Here is a 14246-nt window from a genome sequence, read left to right as displayed (position 1 = left end):
CTCCACCCACTCCTCACCTGTTAAAACAGCCACATGTCACCAAATGTCATCTAGTAGTGACCCTAGACAAAATTACCTCTGGGTGAGAGCCACCACTTTAGTGAACACATTTAATTTCTTTACAATTCAAATACCAACTCTAGAGGGCGGAATATGCCCTTTCACCCAGGACCCCTCTCAGGGAGTCCTCCCTCCACTGTAGAAATTGTCCCCCAATAAACAGGATGAAAGACGAAGTGCCAGCACTTGAGCAAAGATTGGGGTGAATGGGGTTCCTAGGAGGTTGAAGTCTCATAGAGTTTCTGGATTTCCTCTTGGTATATCTTGACCACAGTGGACCTGTTCATCTTGCTCATGGGTCCTGTGACGGAAGCAAGGCTGTGGTGGGCCTCCCTGCCACCTTCCCCCAGGGGTCAGAAGCCCAAGCCAAGTTGTCAAGAGGATTGAGTGCTTGTTAAGGGTAGCTGGTAGCTGGGGTAGGAGAGAGAACTGGGAAGTAGCCAAGAATTCTCTCCAGAAGTCCCTGAGGGCAGTGGGTAAAATATAGGTATAAAGTTGCCACCCCATCGACCTAGAGTCCAAACAGCCTCAGGCCTCACTAGTCCAGAATCCTCCAACATTCAGATGCTGCCTCTCCACCCCCAAAGGTCAGGAATTGCATCTGAAGTTGGACCATCTTCCAGTTGGGAGGAAAGGTACTGGATTGGGCTCAGCACACTAAATTTTATACAAGCAAGACTTGGGTATGGGAGGTGCTTTTAAATTTTTATCTTATTATGTGTCCTTGTGTGTGTACATGTGTGTACAAGTGCTTGCAGTGCCCTTGGAGGCCAGAAGAGAGCTCCAGAGTTAGGTGATTGTGAGCTGCCCAGTTTTTGTGGGTCCTGGGAACTAAACTTGGATCTTCTTCAAGAGCAGCAAGTGCGTTTAACCTCTGAGCCATCTGGTTCCAGGGCCACCCCTTCCTTCCTTCCTCCTTCTTTCCTTCCTTCCTCCCTTCCTCCCTCCCCTCCCTGTGTGTGTGTGTGTGTGTGTGTATGTGTGTGTGTGTGTGTGTGTGTGTGTGTGTGTGTGTGTGTGCGCGCGCGCACGCGCGCGCATGTGCACATGCACTCCGAGCCAGAAGAGGAGACAGATGTCCTACCCAATCTCTCTCTACTGTCCATATTCGTTCAGCACAGGGTTTCTCACTCAACCTTGAACTAAGCTGGTTGGCAGCAAGCCCTAGGGACCTTTCTGTCTCTGCCCTCAGCACTGGTATGAGAGGCCTGCAGCTCCATATCCAGCCTTCTTGATGAGCTCATGTGGTCCTATGCGCAGCCCTCACAGCCACTGAACATCTCCTGAGCTCCGTCTGTGTGTCTGTGTGTGTGTCTGTGTGATTTTTTTTTCCTGAAGCAGGATTTCACCATGTAAACCAGGCTATCCTGGAATAAACTATGTAGACCAGGCTTGCCTCAAACTCACAGAGATCCACTTGCTCCTGCCTCTCACATGCTGGGATTAAAGGTATGTGCATCACTCCTTCCAATCTTTGGTTTGGTTTGGTTTGGTTTTTGAAACAGTATCTTTCATTTTCCTGGTACTAGTCAAGTAGACTAGCCTGATAATCCAGGTATCACAAGGAATTTTCACCCTCTCCAGCATTGGAATTACAAGTGTACTAGGAGCCAAGTGACTTAGTGCCTTTAACTCCAGCACTCCGGAGAGAGGCAGGCAGATCTCTGAGTTCAAGGCCAGCCTGGCGTACAGAGGGAGTTCCAGGATAGCCAGGACTACACAGAGAAACTGTCTTGAAAAAAAAATGAAACAACAACAACAAAAAAAATGTATTGCACCTGGAGAGATGGCTCAGGAGTTAGAACACTAGCATGTGGCAGCTCACAACAACCTGGACTCCAGTCCTAGGGGACTGATGCTCTCTTCTGGCCTCTGCTGGCACTGGACAAACATGCTCAGCTTTCATGCATGCAGACAGTCATAAGCGTAAATATAAAAAATAAACCTTTAAAAGCAGCCGCCTGTATGCCTCTAGTGTTTTGGTGTTTGTTTGAGGGGGTTCATTGTTTGCTTTGTTTGGGCAGTCAGCATCTTTACAAACTTAAGTTATCTCCCTATCCCCAGGTTTGTTTATGAGATAGAGTCTTCTTCTCTCTGTACCCTGGACAGCCTTTGAACTCATGATCCTCCTGCCTCAGACTTCAGGGTGCTCAGCTGACAGATATGTACCTGTTTTAAACATGTTTTGTTGTAAAAATCAGCTAAAGTTGCATGAGCCCAGACCCTTCCCATACTTAATGGAAGCCTGGGGCCAGGAGCCTGAGGATCCATGGTCCACCCACACTCGTCACTCACCAAGCTCCCCGCCGTCCACAGAGAAATCGTTGTCTAGAATGACCCACTTAATGATCTTGGCACCCATTGAGGGCGCCTCCGAATTCACATCCTGGATGCCCTGGTTAATGAACTCTGTGACCAAAGGGTCACGGTCATATAGGACGTCTGTCAACCAGGTGGACTGGCTTCGAAGCTTCCGACAGCAAGCCACGGCCTCACTGGTTAGGTTACCCCGAGCCTCTCCAGTCTCTGGATTTATCTGACACTGTGGAGAGGGACAGAGTTGATGTTTTGTGAGCACCTCCTTCAAGGGCCATACTCAGAGCCAGCCTGCAGTTGAGCAATCACTCACGCAAGCCCCACAAAGCACACATCTTGGCGTTCATTCTCCGCTTCACCATGTGGGGCTTGGGGATGGTCTCAGGCCGTCAAACAACAAGCACCCTCACCCACTGAGCCATCTCTCAAGCCAGATCTCTTGGCTCCCCAAAGCCCATCTTCTCAACCAGACTGTGGTTGATATCTTCAACTTGGTACCTTGATGCCAATGGCCTTGTCCACACTGTGAGGGACACTGTCTACATGGGGAAATTCTAGATCCTCTACATTGTCAGGCACTCTGCACCCCTCCTCAGAACCAACAAGTAGGGCCAGGATGTAAGCCCACATAAAAGCTGCCTCAGGGCACACCTTCTGTGTCAATGGACCGGGATCTAAAGTCACCATAAAAACACACCCCTGGGAATGCCTGGCTTTCCAGAGAGGCTTAATTGAAATGAAAATGCCCACAAGTAGGCCTGGTGAGTTAGTTCAGTGGGTGAAGGCCTCAAAAGCCTGAGGAAATGAGTTTCATTCCTGGAACCATGGGAGGAGAGAGCTCACTCCACAAAACTGTCTGTTCACTTCTGTGCTGTGTACATGATTACATGATGATGGTGATGATGATAAATTCTTAAGCCAGGCATGGTGGCACACGCCTTTAATCCCAGCACTTGGGAGGCAGAGGCAGGCAGATTTCTAAGTTCAAGGTCAGCCTGGTCTACAGAGTGAGTTCCAGGACAGCCAGGGCTACACAGAGAAACCCTGTCTCAAAAACAAACAGACTTTGTGTGTAAGGGTCTGTGTACATGTTCATGTGTGCACGATGCATGGAGGTCAGAGGTCAGCCTAAGGTGTTGCGCCTCTGGCTCTGTCTACCTTTTTAATTCAAGGCAGGTTCTCTCCCGTGGCCCGGAACTCACCAGTCTCCTCCCCAGCACTTAGGATTATAAAGTGCTCCATCATGCCCAGCTTTACACATGGAACTCAGACTTAGGTCCACATGGTTGTAATAGCAAGTGCTTTATCCATGGGGCGTCTCTCCTGGCCCTTAAATTGCTTCTGATTAGGTATTTAGTCACAGTGACCAAAACAAAACAAAACAAAACAAAACAAAAGGCCACTGAAACGGTAACTGACTCCCATCTAGCCCACCCTTCTTCTGGTCTGAGTCTTGCTCCGTGGGTACCTTTAATGTGAGGAGGGCACACAGGTATGGGGCGTCCTGGCCCACCAGCATGGCATAGCGTACGATGGGGATTCGCGTCCTCACCCGCTCCTCGATGGGATACGGGTTGACCGTTTCCCCTGAGCTTAGCTTGATAAAATCTGTAGCAACAAAGAGAGGCATTGGTCTCTGAAAAGCCACATCAAGGGTGGGTCACAGCCCTAAGCATCCCCTTCCCTAGGAAGTGGAGCCAGCCATGTGATGTGCATTCCTCACCGTTACTGTTCCCCATGACATAGAGGAACTTGTCGAAATCCAAGAGGCCCACGTCGTTCGTGTGTAGCCAGCCGTGGGTGTCCACCTTCCTCTCTGTGCTCTGCTTGTCTCTGAGGTACCCCATGAATATGTGGCGGCCCCAGATACACAAGTTCCCGATCCCATTCTTGTTCTCCTTTTCCACCTTTGTGTGGGTTTTGGGAAGCGCTTTCCCAGAGCTATGGACAGGAAGAGCGCCATAACAGGGCTGACATGCTCCCTCACCAGAACATGATACCCCTTGGGCTTCAGCCTCTCTCTCCACCCCTTCTCTGTCTCTCAGTCAGAACAAGGTGCGGCACAGGAAAAAAAAATAAAAATTCAGGTTAAGGCCCCAAAGTGCAGTCAGGAGAGGCTGACACATTCACACCACCTACTCCCGGTGTGGCTTGGGGTCAGTATGGTTGGCCAGAGGTCAAAGCTGGGTGTGACGGTACATGTCTGTCACTGCAGTGTTTGGGAAGCTGAAGCAAGGGAATGCTGTAAGTTTGAGGCTAATGTAGCTACACCAGGAGATCCTGTCTCATAAAACAAAATGTAACAAAGCTGGGGGGGGGGGGGCTCATGCCTTTTATCCCAGGACTCAGGAGGCAGAGGCAGGCAGATATCGGAAAGTTTGAAGTCAGCCTGGTCTACAGAGGGAGTTCTAGGATAGCCAGGGTTACACGGAAAAACCCTGTCTCAGAAAAAAAAAAAAAAAAAAAAAAAAAACCAAAACAAAAAACCTCCCCAGTACCCCCCCCCCATCCAACACATGGGCACAGACAAACATTGCTGGCTTTCAAAGTTGCTGTGCCTCGCCCCATTCATAGCAGCAGTGTCCAGAGGAGCCCCCCATCTGCCAATCTGTTGCCAGACTCACTCTCTGAAGGAGGCTGCCCACCATGTTTGGATACCCAAAACTTGCTTGGTACTCATAGGGGCCTTGGGCCCTACCTCCATCACCACCCCAGCCCCGCATCAAGAAGAGAACCGTTCCAAAAGAGGAAAGCCACGCCCATGAAACTCAGCAGTCGCCTTGCTTTGGGGTGGCCTGAATCCTGGGGATCCCTGGTTTGGGCTGCTGTCCTGAGGGAAGACAGAGGCCCATCCACACACACCTCAGTACCCGGTAAGCCTGCAGGTTGGACACTGTGTGTATTCCCGTGCTCTCCGACAAGCCGTATAACTCCATGATAGGGATGTTTACGCTGAGGAAGAAATCCAGCGTGCCGCTCGGCAGCCCCGTGCCCACGTTTAGAAACTGCTGGCAATGGTTGAGACCCAGGAACTTTCTGGCGGGCTCGAAGGTCAATCTCTTGGCCAGGCCGAAGCACAGCGGCTGGTGGATCTCCCTTTAGAAGCAGAGCCGTGGGTGGTAGAAGAGAACCTAAGACCGCTGCTCTGGGGTCCCATCCGCCCGCCCCTCGCCCCCTCGCCCCCTCCCCCCCCTCCAGAGCCTGCTGTACCCCATCATCTGCTTCTTGTTGGTGTGGAGGCCCATGCGCATGGCCCAGCGGTCGATCTTCCTGCGGAAGGCGGTGGATTCCAGGAATTTGGTCTTCAGACTGTCCAGCATGCGGTCCCACACCCACGGAATGCCGCAAAACGTGGTGGGCCGGACCTCGCGGAGCAGCTCCATCAGGAAGCCCTGAATGGGACGGGATGGGGCGCTGGGGGACCCCCATGCACACCAGGGATACGAGGCGGGAAGCTTCAGCCCGGGGAACCAGGATGGGACCGAGGACAGCTCAGGTGACGTGCCAGCAGAGGTACCTTCCCCCCCCCGAGGGGGGGAGAAATGTAAAGGCCAGACAGAAGGAGTATGCAGCACCCTTGCCCTCACCCTTCTCACTTCGACCCTGTACCTGCTCCTACAGCAAGGAGCAGGGCGACCATTCCCACCTCATACCCACACCCACCCCTGTTCTTTGCTGCCCACACTGGGCTACTGTCTCTCTTACCCCAGCACTCACCGTGCCAGGGGTTCGTGGCAGCCCACTCCACTTCCCTGAGTCTCGCGAGGGGAAATAGACTGTCCCAGCCACGGAAATGGCCACCCAGACGTCCAAGATCTGTATCCCAGGAAAGCAGAGCGGCAGGTAGCTCACAAGAATCTCCTGACCTTGAGGGGGACACTTGAACCCGAGACTCTGAACGGTGGCTGCTGTGGTCCATGTGATCTGAAAGGTACTTTGCTAAGTAAGGTCTAGCTAGGTTCTTCGTTCCACAAGAGGCCAGGCTGGGTCAGCCCCTCAGAGAAGGAGGGCCATTACTCACGTTGTCATGGCTCAGCATTATGGCCTTCGGGGCCCCTGTGGTACCCTGGTTGTAAACCAAGGCACAGCACTGATTGGGCTTCAGTGCATCGATGATCTTGTCCAGTTTTTCATCCGAGATGTCATCTGCGAGGTCCAGGAAGCCTTTCCACTGCAGAAAGGCTGATCGGTGGGCACTGGAGAGTAGACGCCATCCCAGACACCCTCCCAGCCCACCCACCTCAGCTTCAACCATGCACTGGAATATTATTCAGTCATGAAAAGGAAAGGCATTTGATGCAGGAGAATCCCCCCCCCCTTAAATGGAGAAACTCTGAGACTATGATCCCAGGTACCCAAGGACACACCAAAGAACCCCACTTTGGGCTTTCTGGACTCTCAGCCTGTACTGGGCTTGGCCTCAGTCTCCAGGCCTGTGATTGGCTGTCCTGCCCTTATTCCCGTTTGGACATACCGAGTATAGATTTGGCCGCACTTCCTGGATATCTTCTCTGTACTGTATGATGGCCTTGAGATGTTTCAGGTAGCCCTGGATCTGCAGGGCACCATGGGGTCAGTGCAGGCAAAGATAAGGACCCCTGAGCCAGGGACTGCTCCACACACAAAAGGAGGGTCTTGAAGTGCTCTTGTTTGTTTTCATGACTGGGGAGATGGTGGGGGTGGGGGGTCTCCTGTAGCCCAGGATGGTCTCAAACTCACTATGTAGTTGAAGATGCCCTTGAACTCCTGGCAGGTCTTACTGCCATATACTGTTTTGTGGTGCCAGGCCAAGGATGGAACCCAGGGTCCCCATCCATGCTGGGCAAGCATTCTGCCCACTGAACTCAGCCCGTGTGTGTGTGTGTGTGTGTGTGTGTGTGTGTGTGTGTTTAGTTTTATGTATATATAAATGTATGTGCCTGCATATCTGTATATGTACTGTGGAAGCTAGAAGACAGAATCAGATTCCCTGGAACTGGAGTTAAGGTAGTTGTGAGCCAGTCTGTGGTTGCTGGGAACCCAACCTGGGTCCTCTACAAGAACAGCAGGAACACTGCAAGTGCTCTTCAGCCCCTGCCCCAGTGTTCTTACTATGTGAAAATATAGGATTATTTCATTGGAAACCATTTGATTTTCAACTTCATGGGGTGGAGCCTCACTCGTACTAGGCAGGGGGTGCTTCATTGCTAAGGTGTACACCCCCATTTCTTACCATTCATTTCTATTTTTATTTCATTTCTGACATGCACGCACATGTGTGTGTGTGTGTGTGTGTGTGTGTGTGTACATGCACACATGCATGTGCTCACAGGTACTTACCAAAGGATGTCATGGGTGTCTTCTATTGCTCTCCACCCATACCATTTTTTAAATTTAGTACTAATACTGTGTGTGTAGTACAGGCATGGGTATCCCAGACCCCCACAGACTAAGAGCATTCCAGATCCACAGACCCCAGAGCACCTTACCTGGTTAATCTTTTGCAGTTGTCTGTCATTATCCACCACAAAGATGTCCATTTCTGAGGTCTCAGCAATGACTTGGCAGGCTTTGGGGGAGTTGCTGCTCAAGATGCCCACAGAGATGCCACTGGAAAAATAATTCAGGAACTGAAGATCTACCAATGAGGGCTTTGGGGAACTGTGGGGTTCTTGGGAGTCTTCATACCCTGTTGGAAGGTGGGACTCAGAGGAAACTCCTTCTAAGCTCCCCCAAATGTTCTACATGCGTGTAGGGACAGCTCAGTGCTAGGGTATGGACAGCAATAGGAAGTATTCCTAAAGGAAAGGGCATTAAATGTTGGGGTCCACAGGACACATATGAGTTTGATGAGGAGAGAAAATGTCTAGGAAGAGAGAAAGGAGCATGAGGACTGGGTAATTAACTGAACTGTAGCCACGTGCACTCTCCGAACTCAAAGAGCCCACCTAGCTCCCAAAGAGGCAAGACCCCAAGACACTCAGAGGACACGCCAGGTCTCCCTTACCCTGCCATGATAGCTCCAATGCTGGCAATCACCCACTCCGAGGAATTGATACCCATGATACCCACACCGTGGAACCGTTCCAGGCCCACCTGAGGAAGGAGAAGCTTTTGTGAGACTCGGAAGCCCTTACCCTGACCTCATAGGTGTCTTCAGCTGATCAGTCCCTCTGCATTGTTTGTCCTCCAGACACAGGTGCCACACAGTGGGAATGCTGAGACGGCACTGGCACCACACCCTTCTGTTATCTATCCATCCGTGTGCCCGTCATCCAGCAATATGCTGTTAATTACCAGCACCTGCCCACCCACCCTCACACCCCTTCATGCCCTCACCCCCACTCATCCACCCCACCCATCCACCGATCCACTCACCCTTCCATCCACTCACCCATGCACGCACACACCCATCCACCCATCCATTCACTATCTATCTTCAATGTTACCCCAACACACCAGGCTTGCATTCTTTGCACAGAACGTGTCCTTTAACCCAGGGCCCTTGAATGGTCTGTGCCCGTGGTTTGGTGTGTTCATCCCTAGATTTCCTGATAGCTTTTTCCTCCACTTAGCTGAGATTTTGCTGTCTGTGAAGCCCTCCCTCCTTGGCTACAATATTTTCTTTAAAAGTTCATCTCCTCCCAGCACTTGGGAGGCAGAGGCAGGCGGATGGATCTCTGAGTTCGAGGCCAGCCTGGTCTACAGAGTTAGTTTCAGGACAGCCAGGGCTATATAAAAGTTCCTCTCCTTCCTCTGACTTTCCCCATCCCCCACTGCCATCTTTAATGTGCTCTGACCCTCACCTTAATTATTAGGCTGACTAGCAAGTCACTTCAGGTCTCTCTTATCCCCTTCCCTTATCTGAAGAATAGGGCTTTTAAAACTTCATTTATTCAACAAACACCAGAGAGTTGGAACAGTAGCTTCGCATGGAACCGACCAACTAACAAACGTGTCATCATGACACCAGGTAACCAGAAAGACAGGATAATAAAATCTTAAAAAACAAAAAACAAAAAAACAAAAAAAAAGACTAATAATTTAAAAAGGGCTGGAGAGATGGCTCAGTGGTTAAGAGCCCTGACTACTCTTGCAGAGGTCCTGAGTTCAATTTCCAGCAACTACATGGTGGCTCGCAGCCATCTGAATTGGGATCTGATGCCCTCTTCTGGTGTGTCTGAAGACAGTGACAGTGTACTCGTGTATATATAAAATAAACAAGATCTTAAAAACAAACAAACAAACAAAAACCTGGGGGGGGGGCAGGTGGGAGCTGGCTGCTTTAGTAAAACCCTTGCCATGCGACAGTTATGACCTGAGTTCCAACTCTTGGTCAAGCGTGGTGGGCACGTGTACTCCAGTGCAGGCGAGGCACCGGGAGGTCGCCTTACACACGTGCGATTCGAAAGCTCCAGGTGAGCAGGGTGAACCCACGCACCTGTGCTCATCCCCCTCCACAAAAAGGACACACCACTCACAGAGTGAAACCAACACTCACAGGGGACCTGTGCACCGGATCCTACCACCGAAAGGAGGCTGGAGAGATGGCTCAGCCAGCTAAGAACGGGTATTCTCTTGCAGAAGACCAGACTTTAGCTCCCAGCACGGCATCTGGCAGCTCACCCATCTATAACTCCAGGTTTAGGGGACCCATGCACATACCCACACACATAATTAAAAGTAAACAGCAGAACTTTTTTGGTTTTTTGAGACAGGGCCTCACTCTGTAGACCAGGCTGACCTCAAACTCACAGAGATCCATCCACCTGCCTCTGCCTCCTGTGTGCTGGGATCAAAGGTGTGCGCCACCAGTGCCCAGCGTCTGGCCACATTTTTAAAAATTAGTAAAAGAAGCCAGACATGGTGGTGCACGCCTTTAATCCCAGCACTCAGGAGGCAGAGGCAGGCGGATTTCTGAGTTCGAGGCCAGCCTGGTCTACAGAGTGAGTTCCAGGACAGCCAGGGCTATACAGAGAAACCCTGTCTCGAAAAACCAAAAAAAAAAAAAAAAAAAAAAAAAAAAAAAAAAAAAAAAAAAAAAATTAGTAAAAGATAAAGACCTTATAAAGTTAATATATAAACACATTAAATATAATTTTCAATATTTTTTAAAGATGTATTTATTTGTTTTATGTATATGAGTACACTGTAGCTGTCTTCAAACACACCAGAAGAGGCCATCGGATCCCATTACAGATGGTTGTCAGCCACCATGTGGTTTTGGGGAATTGAACTCAGGACCTCTGGAAGAGCAGTCAGTGCTCTTAACCACTGAGCCATCGCTCCAGCCCAATTTCCAATATTCTATGCACACATACTTAGGACCCACACACCCTATATTATACATGTAATGCATTTGGCACTGTTTTATATTCTCATGTGTATGTAGATATTCAATATATGTACACTTTGATTTTTTAAATTTACTTTGTGTAGATATATGTTTTGCCTACATGTGTGCCTGTGTACCATGTGCATGACTGGTACCCACAGAGGTGGAAAAGGGGCATCAGATCCCCTGGAGCTGAAGTTACAGATAATGTTACAGTTAACACATGGATGCTGGGAATTGAACCCTGGTCCTCTGTAAGAGCAGCCGGTGCTCTAACCACTGTGCCACATTCAGCCCCTATTTGTATATGTTGCATATAGGAAAGCATACATTATACATGCAACACATACGTGTGAAAGCTTTCATATTTATGGATATGCACACCCTAGATTTTAATATGGATATGGATATATACAACAGTGGGTATACCTGATTCAGCTCTGTATGGTTATGCACATACAAGATTAAAGACACAAAATATGTGTAACACAGAAACAAAACTGCCATCCATGTCTAATTACACACACCTTAATGCACATTTGGTATGCAAAACGAAATCTTGTACTTGAGGAAACTGAGGCACAGAGTGGCAAACGATCCACGTGACTAATGGTGGCATGACACTCCTGGTGGGAATGAGCAACCTGAAGTGGAGCGCAAAGTGCAGCGAGCGAGCGAGCTCTGCCCATAACGCACAGCGGGGCTAGAGGGGCGAGCATGCGCAGGGGAGGTTTGCATCCCCTGTGGACTTGCTCGCACAGGAGCCGTACCTTGAGGAAGGCCTTGGCAGCGCGCCGACAGGCCTCGTAGTACTCGATGTAGGTGAGCAGCTGCCAGCTTTTCTTGTTCTTGGAGCCGATCGCCAGGTAGTGCGAGTACTTCGTGGCCGTGCTCATGATCAAGTCGGGAACTGTGACCGGAGGCTCGTTCTCTAACGGGTCCTTGCCCATGCGCAGCTGCACCTGGCCTTCCCGCTTCGTTGTCCAGTAGCTGGCACCTGTGGCGGAGTCAGAGGTCACTCCGTTTGTTGGGACTAGAGATGAGGTCCTCCTCGGGAGGACAGAGAGCCACTGTCCCCAGAACAGGACAGAGGGTCAGAAGTTACTTCTCCCACAAAGATTGAAGGAAGAACAGGGAGTCATTGTCACTGTCCCTTGTTGTGGATAGCCCTGGGGCTAATTATATTTCATGTCAGTTGTGTTCTCCTGTGAGGGGTTGTGAACTAGGAATGAGTCAGGACTCAGGTGATTTCCTGTAAACCTGCTTCCCACCTTAATTTGTAAAATAAAGGAGAGGTGATGACTGGGCAGAGAGAGGGAAGGTGGAACAAAAAGACAAGAGAAGGAGGAGAAAATGGAAGAGGGAGAGGACGCAGAGGAGAAGGAGGAGGAAGAAGAAGAAAATCGGAGCAGAAGCACATGGCCTGGAGAAACCACAAGCTCTAAGGGGTCTCATAGATGTGGACGATGGTAGTGTAGCCAATCTAGGCGCACAGCATGTATTCATATTAACTGTGTTGTGTTTTCATTGCCGGGGCACATTTGGGTTGGAGAGATTTACCGAAGCAGTCTCCCCCATCCCTGCCACCTCAGGTGGATGGAGGTCAGAGGTCACTCTCGCCAAGAAAATGGGACAAAGGACAGGAGTGCTGTTCGCTGCTCCCTGACCCACAGACAGGAGAACGTGGAGTCAGGGTTACTGTTCTCAAGAGGGCAAGGCCTTGGTTGGTCACATGATCACCTCGGCATCACATGACCACATGTATCACCCTTCCCCCCTCCCTCTCCACAGGACTTCCACACCCACTGGCCACCTGCCCCAGTAAACCAGTGCTACTCTACTACCTGATCCCAGAAGTGTGGCTGGACTGACAGGAGGACCCCTGCTGCCACCCCCACCCTCTCCCTGCACCGGGAGGGGGGGCGGGCTCCCACCTGGGTTCAGTATCTCAAAGTTTTCTGCTTGTCCCTTCTTCAATATTGTACTGTGAAGTTTGTTCCTCAAGGTCGGTGTTTTCAGGATCGACCCGGTGGTCGGAAGTTTAACTTGTTCCTTAGGGTCAGTCATCCCCAGGACACAGACCCAGCACAAAGGTGTTCACGCACACAGTCCCAGAGGGCAGAGGACCAGGTGTACACAGTGGGGTGTCAGCTTCCTCAAAGGGCGGGGTGGATGGTGGCGGAGCTGGCCAGAGAAAGACAGGAACCTCACAGACCACGATGAGAGGGCAGAAGTGGGTGCTGGCAAGAGAGATAAAACAAGCCGGGTGTTAGTGGGGGACATTTCTTGTGTGTGGCGTATATGCAGACATGTGGAAGCTAGACAGAGGTCGTCAGCAAATCCCTTCTTCCTCAGCTACATTCCTTCTTTTGAGGCCTGCCTGACAGTGGCCATCCACACCTCTCACCTCTCCCTTCCCGATCCCATAGCTTGCCTATTGACTAAGCTGACTGCCAGTGAGCAGTAGAGGGGTCTCCTGTTATAGGTGTGTGTGGCTACACCCAGCTTTTTTTTTTTTTTTTTTTTTTGTGGGAGAGAGGACTGATCTCAGGTTCTCCAGTGTGTGAGTGCTGTGTGAGCTCAAGGGTAGGGCTAAATGACATTCTGGAGAGGGGGTTAGAAAGGAGGGGAGAGGGAAGGAGGAGAAAAGAATAGAGTTTCCAGTACCTTCTGTGCCTAGTGGCCCAGGCATTTCCTGGGAGGCTGGGGCAGATGTTGTTGTCCTCAGCCCTCTCTCCCCACCACAGGCTGCCACTTTATCAACTGGTACGGCAGTGGTGACTCCTGTCCAGCTGTCACCATCTCCCACTATAGCCACAGAAGGACAAGCAGCCCCCCAGACTGGATGTCCTCCAGAACATTCCCTTCTACATTTCAAGGCAGTTGTTGTGACATCACTGTGTTCCGTGAGCCAGGGCCACAATGGCCATATGACAACCCAAGGCCCCCTTCTGGGCATAGAGCAGAAACCATTGAAATAAAGAGACTCAGGTCTGTCACACAGCCATATTCACACAGTAGCCACACTTAGCTCCTGGTCACTGACAGAGGGAGCGAGCGAGGGTATGGACACTCCAGGCTGAGAGAGGACATCCTGAAAAGATGCCCATGCCAACGTGGAGGAGCGATGATGACCCTGTCCAGTGAAATACGCCAGATGAGGGCACATACTCCAGGGTCCCACTTGCAGGCTCCAGAGCAAGCCACAGAGGCAGGAAGTGTGTGGTGCAGGCCTGGGAGGGGATGAGAATGAGCTTCAGACTGGGGAGACTGAGGCTCTAGAACTGGATGGTGATGATAGTTTCACAGTCTGAACGCATGTGCATATAGCAGAACCCCAGCCTCCATCCCGCAGAGGTGGGGTAAAGACGACACATACGCCAAGGCAGGGTTTGAGCAGCTTTCACAGCTTCCCGCTGCAGCTTCCTTTATTCTCTCTACAGCTCACCCCAGCTCTCTACAGCAGTTCAGCTTCTCTTCCCTCTGCTTCTCCTCAGCTTCCCTGCTTCTCCTCAGCTCAGCTCTCTATTCTGGGATCACCCAATTTATCCCCTTC

The 14246-nt window shown here is 50.7% G+C and overlaps 1 protein-coding gene across 1 annotated transcript; it reads right to left on the bottom strand.

Moving 5' to 3' along the window:
* Window positions 1-93: 93 nt before the first annotated feature.
* On the bottom strand, window positions 94-13553 carry LOC110335950 (long-chain-fatty-acid--CoA ligase ACSBG2-like). The gene is made up of 14 exons (XM_021218397.2): window positions 13358-13553; window positions 12625-12930; window positions 11461-11687; window positions 8363-8451; window positions 7845-7965; window positions 6851-6931; window positions 6398-6547; window positions 6094-6300; window positions 5587-5768; window positions 5239-5472; window positions 4100-4317; window positions 3845-3984; window positions 2356-2602; window positions 94-361 (listed from the first exon to the last, which is right to left on the bottom strand). Exons 2-14 carry the CDS (start codon window positions 12755-12757, stop codon window positions 276-278), a joined length of 2115 nt encoding a protein of 704 aa, XP_021074056.1. The 5' UTR covers window positions 12758-12930; window positions 13358-13553; the 3' UTR covers window positions 94-275.
* Window positions 13554-14246: the final 693 nt, after the last annotated feature.

This window comes from Mus pahari, chromosome 18 (genome assembly GCF_900095145.1).
Source record: "Mus pahari chromosome 18, PAHARI_EIJ_v1.1, whole genome shotgun sequence".
Classification (NCBI taxonomy): domain Eukaryota; kingdom Metazoa; phylum Chordata; class Mammalia; order Rodentia; family Muridae; genus Mus; species Mus pahari.
The sequence above is the reverse complement of the archived record's forward strand: the minus strand, read 5'-3'. Positions and strand labels throughout refer to the sequence as shown.

Excerpts from the sequence above, each read along its gene's own strand:
- LOC110335950 (XM_021218397.2), bottom strand. The coding sequence starts at position 12,757 with ATGACTGACCCTAAGGAACAAGTTAAACTTCCGACCACCGGGTCGATC. Across the intron at positions 11,688-12,624 it reads CTTTGAGATACTGAACCCAG|GTGCCAGCTACTGGACAACG; the intron begins GTGGGAGCCCGC and ends ACTCCGCCACAG. Across the intron at positions 6,301-6,397 it reads TAATGCTGAGCCATGACAAC|ATCACATGGACCACAGCAGC; the intron begins GTGAGTAATGGC and ends AGTACCTTTCAG.